The sequence below is a fragment of the Chiloscyllium plagiosum genome, unplaced genomic scaffold, assembly GCF_037043375.1.
Source record: "Chiloscyllium plagiosum isolate Xiang-an unplaced genomic scaffold, Cpla_swu_hap1 HiC_scaffold_44, whole genome shotgun sequence".
NCBI lineage: Eukaryota > Metazoa > Chordata > Chondrichthyes > Orectolobiformes > Hemiscylliidae > Chiloscyllium > Chiloscyllium plagiosum.
The window spans coordinates 13,532,242-13,541,778 of record NW_028270182.1 but is presented as its reverse complement, the minus strand read 5'-3'; the positions used below and the strand labels follow the sequence as shown (position 1 = coordinate 13,541,778).

Here is a 9,537-nt window from a genome sequence, read left to right as displayed (position 1 = left end):
CTTGCTGACCACGAGATAGCTGTGGTGATGAGAAGAGCCATGCAGACACTGGGGGAGAATGTGCAACTCAAGATGGACAGTTGCCCAAGGCTGGAATTGAGCCTGGCTCCCTGGCGCTGTGAGCTGGCAGTGCTCACCACCGTGCCACCCACAGTCCTTTGTAGTAGCCTTAGCCGGTGCCGGAATTGGCAGTACTCTGCATTGCAAACCAACCAACTGAGCTAACCAGAAGCATTGGAGGTGATTCAAATCAAGTTTGCTAGATTGGTACCTGAAATGAGTGGGTTGTCTTATGGGTCATGGCACAAACTTGCTACAAAGCAGAAAGGTCCCATCTCAAGTCTGTGAACATTCATTCTGCATGAGAGATTGTCCGAGGCATAGAAACCAGGAGTAGGCCATTTAGCCCTTTTAGTCTGCTCTGTCATTCAACAGGATCCTGGCTGATCCCCGATATCAGCACCATATTCCCGCTTTCTTCCCTCCCCCCTTGATGCCTTCAAAGTCCAAACATTTACCTATTTCTGTCTTGTACCTCAGGGACCTGGCCTCTGCTAATATTCACTACCCTTTGAATGAATATTTCCTCATCTCAGTCCTAAAATTGGTCGACTCCTTATGTTGTGACTGTGTTCCCTGGTTCTAGATTCCCCAACCAAGTGTAACGTCTGATTGGTATTGATAGCCAGGCCAGCAATCATTGTCCGTTCCTAATTGTCCCTTGAACTGAGCAGTGCACTCTGCCTTTTCAGAGACCATTCAGCCACTTCGGTGTGAGTCTGGAGTCGCATGTAGACCAGGCCAGGTGTGGACGGCAGATTTCCTTCCCTGATGGATGCTAGTGAACTGGGTTGCTTCCTGTATTAATCACCATCATTCAAGAGGGGGCATTGGATGGTTATTTGGATAGAAAGGGATGCAGGGAAAAAGGATTGGAATCAGTGCAGGCTGGGTGGGCCAAATGGCCTCTGTCTGCACCATAATAATTCTGTGGTTATTACTGAGGCTAACTTTCCGTTATTTCAAACGTTTCAGCTGCTGTGGCAAGATTTGGACCTGTGTGCTCAGTGCATTTACTTGGTCTGGTATTACTCAAAATTATGGCACCAATTGGTTGAGGAAGGCTGCGTTTTACACTGTACACTGTGCTATTCAATAAGGGAGCAGTGCATTTGAGAAATGAGCCAGGTGACCCGTTACCCAAATCCCGTTGGCTTTTACAACGTTTGGCTCTTATGCATTTTGGCAATCAATGTCAGTGGGTACGTCACTCCATTCCTTAACTCACCTCGGAATTTACTCTGGGTCCCGGCATAAATGAAAGGGTTGAGGCAGGAGCTCAGCAGCTGAAGCATGAAGCCACTCTCCTCCAGCACAAAGTTGGATTCGCTGTAATTGGAGCCTGAGAAATAACTCACATTCGCAATTCGAATGTAGAGGAAGGTGATAAAAAACAACAGCCATAACAGGATCAGGAGGCCCGAGATGCAGAAGAGCAAAACGATGGATTTTCTCCGGCTCTCGGTCTCTGGGTCACTCTGACTCTCAAGGTGGCTCCGGACCTGGAGTCTCCTGCGAGTCCTTATCGCGGTTAAGATGTATCGGACGGTCAGAGCATTGAAGAATAAAATCAGAATGAATGGGAGACATGGAGTTGAAATGCGGTGAATCCAGTCAAAGGTAGCCCACGCAGGTGAGGTGTAAAATATTAACTTGATACTGCAAAACCAGGGTGTATTTCTAATTCTGTATACAGGCTCGTATATGAAATACCAGAATGTGTTTTTCACAGAACTCACACCACAAACTGCTCCTATCACCAGTGCTGCCGTTTTCTCTGTGCAGTATTTAGTTTTCAGCTTCTGGCAACAAATGGCTACAAACCGGTCAAAGGTGAACACCACAGTTACCCAAACGGAGCAGTCTCTGATCCCGTAGATCAGCACAAAGCTAAAACTACAGACTGGCGTGATGGAGAGAAAACTGAGCGGGAAATAAATACCAATGATCCGATTTAAGATCACAGCTGTAAAAATGACCAGGAGGTCTGTCACCGCCATGGATACGAGATAGTAAGTGATGCATTTAGAGAGTCCACACCTTCCACGATACAGGATGACAATCACTGCCATGTTAGCTGCAATCATGAATGGGAATAAAAAAGGTTTTTTGTGCAGGTGAGTGAGAGAGCATAATATTCTTTTTGACAGGAATATGTGTGATATTTACACCTTTATAACCAGCTCCTGAATGAAATATTGATTGTTTACATTTAGAAAACTATTAAGATGGTAAATAAATTATAACAGGGCATCAAATTATTAAGTACTATAATGACAACAATCAGAATAAGAAATAATTTTTTAAAAATCGAATGTCAGCAAATATAGGTCGAGGATTGAGGGTTTTAAAGGCAGGATTCTTGGCAGTATGGAGTAACAGAGGGATCGTGGGGTCCATGCCCATAGATCCCTCAAAGTTGCCACCCAAATTGAATAGGGTTGTTAAGAAGGCATATGGTGTTTTGGCTTTCATTAGCAGGGTGATTGAGTTTAAGAGCTGCGAGGTTATGCTGTAACACTATAGAACTCTAGTTAGACCACACTTGGAATATTGTGTTCAGTTCTGGTTGCCTCATTATAGAAAGGATGTGGAAGATTTAAAAAGGGTACAGAGGAGATTTACCAGTATGCTGCCTGACTGGAGGGCATGTCTTATCAAGTAAGGTTGAGGGATATAGGACTTTCTTCAGTGGAGTTGGAAGGTTGAGAGGTGACTTGATAGAGGTGTACAAGATTATGAGAGGCATAGATAAAGTGACTTTTTCCCAGGGTGGAAACAGCTCTCATGAGAGGGTATAATTTTAAAGTGATTGGAAGAAGATTTAGGGGAGATGTCAGAGGTAGGTTCTTTACACAGAGAGTGGTGGGTGCAGGGAGACATTAGGGACATTTAAGCAACTCTTGGCTAGGCAGGCAGATGATATTAAATTGAAGGGTATGTAGGTTAGTTTGACCTTAGATGAGTAAAAAAGGTTGACAAAACATCGAGGGTAAAGAGCCTGTACTGTTCCGTGTTCTCTGTTTTAAATCTATTAAAGAGGAATTTTAAGAGGTTAAATAATAAACAGTGATAATCATTGGCTTTGAATATTAATTACCCTCTTAGAGTCACAGAGGTGCACAGCACGGAAACAGACCCATCAGTCCAACTCAATCATGTCGACCAGATATCCCAATCTAAACCACCTGCCATCCATATCCCTCCAAACGCTTCCTGTTCATATGCCCATCCAGATGCCTTTTAAATGTGGCAACCCTACTAGCCTCCACCACTTCCTCTGGCAGCTCATTCCAGACATGTACCACCCTCTGTGTGAAAAAGGTACCCCTTAGGTCTCTTTTATATCTTTCCCCTCTCACCCTAAACCTATGAGACTTTGTCTATGTATCCTATCCATGCCCCTCATGATTTTATAAACCTCTAAGGTTACCCTTCAGCTTCTGACATTCCAGGGAAAACAGCCCTAGCCTATTTAACCTCTCCTTATAGCTCAAGTCCTCCAACCCTGGCAATATCCTTGTAAATCTTTTCTGAACCCTTTCAAGTATCACAACATTCGTCCGATAGGAAAGAGACCAGAATTGCACACAGTATTCCAAAAGTGGCCTAACCAATGAGCTGTACAACCACAACATGGCCTCCCACCTCTTTTGTACTCAATACTCTGACCAACAAAGGAAAGCATACCAAACGCCTTCTTCACTATCCTATCTATCTGCGACTCCACTTCCAAGGACCTTGCACTCCAAAGTCTCTTTGTTCAGCAACACTCCCTAGGACCTTACCATTAAATGTATAAGTCCTGCTAAGATTTGCTTTATATAAATGATGAAAATTAGTGGATTCAGCACTGATCCTTGTGGCACTTCACTGGTCACAGACCTCCAGTCTGGCAAACAACCCTCCACCACCACCCTCTGTCTTCTACCTTTGAGCCAGTTTTGTATCCAAATGGCCAGTTAGCCCTGTATTCCATGAGATCTAACCTTGCTAACCAGTTTCCCATGGGGAACCTTGTCGAATGCCTTACTGAAGTCCATATGGATCACATCATCTGCTCTGTCCTCATCAATCCTCTTTGTTACTTCTTCAAAAAACTCAATCAAGTTTGTGAGACATGATTTCCCACGCACGAAGCTATGCTGACTATCCCTAATCAGTCCTTGCCTTTCCAAATACCTGTACATCCTGTCCCTCACGATTCCCTCCAACAACTTGCCCAGCACCGACATCAAGCTCACTCGTCTATAGTTCCTTACCACCTTTCCACCTTTCTTAAACAGTGGCACCACGTTAGCCAACCTCCAGTCTTCCAGCACCTCACCAGTGACTATCAATGTTCTAAATATCTCAGCAAGAGGCCTAGCAATCGCTTCCCTAGCTTCCCGCAGAGTTCTAGGGTTCACCTGATCAGGTCCTGGGGATTTATCCACTTTCATGTGTTTCAAGACATCCAGCACTTCCTCCTCTGCAATATGGACATTTTTCAAGCTGTCACCATCTACCTCCCTATATTCTATATCTTCCATGTCCTTTTCCACAGTAATACTGATGCAAAATACTCGTTTATTATCTCCCCCATCTCCTGTGGTTCCACACAAAGACCGCCTGGCTGATCTTTGAGGGGCCCTATTCTCTCCCAAGTCATCCTTTTGTCCATAATGTATTTGTAAAAACCTTTTGGATTCTTCATAACTTTATTTGCTAATGCTACCTCATGTCCCCTTTTTGCCCTCCTGATTTCCCTCTTAAGTATACTCCTACTGCCTTTATACTCTTCTAAGGATTCATTCGATCTATCCTGTCTATACCTGACATATGCTTCCTTCTTTTTCTTAACCAAATCCTCAATTTCTTCAGTCATCCAGCATTCCCTATACCTACCAGCCTTTCCTTTCACCCTGACAGGAACGTGCTTTCTCTGGATTCTCGTTATCTCATTTCTGAAGACTTTCCATTTTCCAGCCGTCCCTCTATCTATGAACATCTGCCTCCAATCAGCTTTTGAAATTTCTTGCCTAATACCGTCAAAATTAGCCAATTTAGAACTTCAACTTTTCCATTTAGAACTATCCTTTTCCATCACTATTTTGAAACTAATAGAATTATGGTCTCTGGCCCCAAAGTACTCCCCAACTGACACCTGAGCCACCTGCCCTGCCTTATTTACCAAGAGTAGGTCGTGTTTTGCACATCCACACATTGCATCAGAAACCTTTCTTGTACACACTTAACAAATTCCTCTCCATCTAAACCCTTAACACTATGGCAGTCCCAATCTATGTTTGGAAAGTTAAAATCCCCTACCATAACCACTCTATTATTCTTACAAATAACTGAGATTTCCATACAAATCTGTTTCTCCATTTCCCTCTGATTATTAGGGGGTCTATAATACAACCCCAATAAGGTGATCATCCCTTATTTCTCAGTTCAACCCAAATAACTTCCCTGGATGTATTTCCCGGAATATCCTCCCTCAGTACACTTATAATGCTATCCCTTATCAAAAACGCCACTCTCCCTCCTCTCTTGCCTCCCTTTTTGTCCTTCCTGTAGCATTTGTATCCTGGAAGATTAAGCTGCCGGTCTTGTCCATCCCTGAGCCATGTTTCTGTAATTGCTATGATATCTCAGTCCCATGTTCCTAGCCATGCCCTGACTTCATCTGCCTCCCCTGTTTAATTTATCAGTCCTACGTTGTTCTCTGCTTTGTTCCTGCCTGCCCTGACTGTTTGACTCACTTCTCAACTGTACCAGTCTCAGATTGATCTCTTTCCTCATTGTCTCCCTGGATGCCACCCTCCATCACCTTAATCGTTTAAATCCTGCTGAGCAGCTCTAGCAAATCTCCCTGCCAGTATATAGTCCCCTTCCACTTCAGGTGCAATCTGTCCTTCTTGTACTCCAGAAGAGATTCCAATGATCCAAAAATGTGAATCCTTCTCCCATACACCAGCTCCTCAGCCATGTATTCATCTGCTCTATCCGCCTATTTCGACCCTCACTAGCTTGCAGTGCCGGGCGTAATCCAGATATTACTACTCTCAAGGATCTCCTTTTTAATTATTGCCTAACTCTCCATATTCTCCCTTCAGAGTCTCATCCTTTCCCCTTCCTATGTCATTGGTTCCTATGTTCTTCTGCTTGTCCCTCTCCCCCTTAAGAACATTCTGTACCCTCTCTGAGACAACTTTGATCCTGGCACCAGAGATGCAACACACCATTCTGATTTTTCGCTGCTGGCCACAGAAACACCTGTCTGTGCCTCAGATTAGAGAGTTCCCTCACACAATTGATCTCTTGGAACCCCACATACCCCTCATTGCATTAGAGCCAGTCTCGATACCAGAAACTTGGCTGTTCTTGCTACACTCCCCTGAGAATCCACACCCTCTACATTTTCCAATACAGCATGCCTGTTTGAAATGGGGATAGCCACAGAAGACTCCTGCACTACCTGCCCACCTCGCTTACCTTTCCTAGAGTTAACCCATCTACGTGACTGTATCTGCAACTTTTTTCCCTTCCTATAACTGCCATCCATCAGATCCCCTTGGTCCTGTAAGTTGCTCATTGCCTCTAACTGTCTCTCCAACCGATCCATTCAATCTGAAGGGATTCGCAACAAATTGCATTTATTGCTGATATAATCCTCAGTAACACGTAAGCTCTCCCTAAACTCCCACATCCGACAAGAAGAGTATATCACTCTACTAAAGGCCATTTTTGCTTCTTCCAATATACAGACCCAGAAAGTAGCACTGTCTTATTCCTCTACAAAACACTGCTCCAGGCTAACTTAATACTTATAGCTTATATTTTTAACTTTAATCAAGAGATATATCTCATTAAAACACACAATCAAGAAAGAACCCACTCTACTCACTGCTGCAGACTTACTGTAAGGCCACACTTAAAAATGTTCACTTACCTGTTTCTGTGCTGTGACCTCTCCCAAACAGATTCTTCCAAAATTAGTTGTGAATTTCATTGTTTGTTAATTTTCTGAAGCACTGCTGTCTAATATTCACTCTTGGCAAACTCTTTACTCAATTTATATAAAAGATCTTCAGGCAGCACAGAGGAAAATGGAAAATTCATGGTGTCTTGCACAGAGGTGAGGGCATTATTTCTGTGATGGGCATCTGGAATCACCAATTTCAGTTCATCTAGTAGGACTGACAAATTATCCAGTCTCAACTGGCAACAGCAGTATCTTGGCACTGCAAAGTGCTCTCACCATAAGGCATGGGCTTTGTCAGTTGTGAAGATTAAACTTACAGCTTTATAGCACAGATATCAGCTTTATAACAAAGACTGCTCACCATCGACAAGGCACAAGTCAGGAGTGTGATGGAATATTCTCCACTTGCCTGGGTGAATGAAGCTCCAATAACACTCAAGAAGCTCAATACCACCCAGGGACAAAGCAGTCCACTTGACTGGCACATCCACAAACATCCACCCCCACCACAACCAGCAGCAGCTGTGTATACCATTGACAAGATACACTGCAGAAATTCACCAAGGCTCCTTAGACAGCATCCGTCCATTAGTGAACCAGAGGGGGTTTTCCAACAATTGTCACGTTCAGTATCACTGATACTAGCTTTCAAATCAGATTTTATGAATTGAATTTTACATTGTGCCAGTTGCTTCGTGGGATTTGAACCCATGAGTCTGAGCCCGGATCACTAGTCCCAGTAACACTGCCACAATCTCTGAAAACTAAAACTGAACTTGCTCTACAAATACTGCAAAAACTATCAAAGCACAGCTTCAGATTCTGCCAGATCTGTAGGGTTGCTGCAATTTGTTCTGTTTTGACTCGGGATTCCAGTATTCAGTGCTTTGTGTTCATCCTGCATTGGTACCCGGAGAAGGCTGGTAACAGGAGCAGATCATTTACACCTTCATGATGCTGTTTGGTTATTTCACAGTTCCAAGCAGCAGGTCCTTCAATGAGCAGGTTTCGAACAACCACGACCTTGGGACAAGAGGAGGCTCCCTGTGCAGCCAGTGTCTACTGTTAGTGCCTCAGGACAGTACTGGGAAGACACACAGGCAACACTGCACATTACAAAGGAGTGTCCCCTCCTTGAGAGCATGTGGCAGATTAATCACTGTGAGGGTGGCACAGTGACTCAGCGGTTAGCACTGCTGCTGTAGGAAATCTAATCTAATCTAATTGAAACTGAACAAATGGGGAGGCTACAACTCGTTTTAGGAGATTTGCAAATTTTAACTGCACGTAAGGGGTCTGAAGTTTACAAGGACTCAAGAGATGATACCCTACCTGCCATGAAATTGTATGTCTATATGCGATAATAGAATCAATTGAAGGGGAGAAATGATATTGGTGAAGGGCATTGATAAAAAGGACAGATTATAAAGCAAAGGGGGAAGAGTTTGCAAAATCGAGAGGGAGGAAATGAATAAGGAAAGGAGCAGAGCGATGCAATAAAAGAACAATAAATGATAATTAACTCTGTTACCTGGAACTCCGATTGCTGCAAGGATAGGATAATAAAGCGCAAACAGCAGACCTTTAGGTGTACCATGCATTTTTCCACATGAGAAAGAGCATTCAGATCTTGAGACATATATACCTGGTGCCAGCCTTAAGGGAGGCAATTAGCAGTGTTGATCTTTTATGTTCATTTATAATCAGTGAAAGAAACACATGGAAGTTTTGTTTTGGTAAGCTGTCTTTAACTGAACCAGATATGTCTCAAAGGAAACAAAGCAGGACCTTGATTATGTGTCTTCAGAAAAGCCACTGGAGACTGAAATAACTCCACAAAGGCCAGTATCCTGTCACCAAGTCACCCTTTATTTCGACATGCATGGTACATGATGCTGACCCAGCTAGCTCAGAGCTGGCTCCTGAGGTGAACAGAGCCCCTGACACCGATAGAATCCCTACAGTGTGGAAGCAGGCCATTCAGCCCATTGTGTGCACACTGACCCTCCAAGGAGCATCCCACCCAGACCTTACCCTTTCCCCGCAACCTTGCATTTCCCATGGCAATCCACCCAACCTGCAAATCTCTGGACACTACAGAGCAATTTAGCACTGACAATCTACCCAAGTTGCACATCTTTGGACTGTGGGAGGAAACCACAGCACCCAAAGGAAACCCACGCAGACACGGGGAACACGTGCAAACTCCACACAGTCACCCGAGGCTGGAATTGAACTTGGGTCCCTGGCACTGTCATGGCCATAGTCATAGAGATAGGTAAAAACAAGGACTGCAGATGCTGGAAGCCAGAGTCTAGATTAGAGCGGTGCTGGAAAAGCACAGCAGGTCAGGCAGCATCCAAGGAGCAGGAAAATCGATGTTTCGAACAAAAGCCCTTCATCAGGAATAGTCATAGAGATGTACAGCACGGAAACAGACCCTTCAGTCCAACCCGTCCATGCCGACCAGATATCCCAAACCAATCTAGTCCCACCTGCCAGCACCT

General features: G+C 44.1%; 1 protein-coding gene across 1 annotated transcript; it reads right to left on the bottom strand.

Annotated features, from left to right (window-relative positions):
* Positions 1 to 1,108: 1,108 nt before the first annotated feature.
* Positions 1,109 to 8,631, bottom strand: LOC148136924 (putative G protein-coupled receptor 139). The gene is made up of 2 exons (XM_087982882.1): positions 8,562 to 8,631; positions 1,109 to 2,137 (listed from the first exon to the last, which is right to left on the bottom strand). The coding sequence occupies exons 1-2, from the start codon at positions 8,629 to 8,631 to the stop codon at positions 1,218 to 1,220; spliced, it is 990 nt and encodes a 329-aa protein (XP_087839008.1). The 3' UTR covers positions 1,109 to 1,217.
* Between the last annotated feature and the right edge of the window lie 906 nt (positions 8,632 to 9,537).

Coding starts and splice junctions, on each gene's coding strand:
- LOC148136924 (XM_087982882.1), bottom strand. CDS start 8,631: ATGCATGGTACACCTAAAGGTCTGCTGTTTGCGCTTTATTATCCTATC. Junction 2,138..8,561: donor TGCAGCAATCGGAGTTCCAG/GTAACAGAGTTA, acceptor TCATGATTGCAG/CTAACATGGCAGTGATTGTC.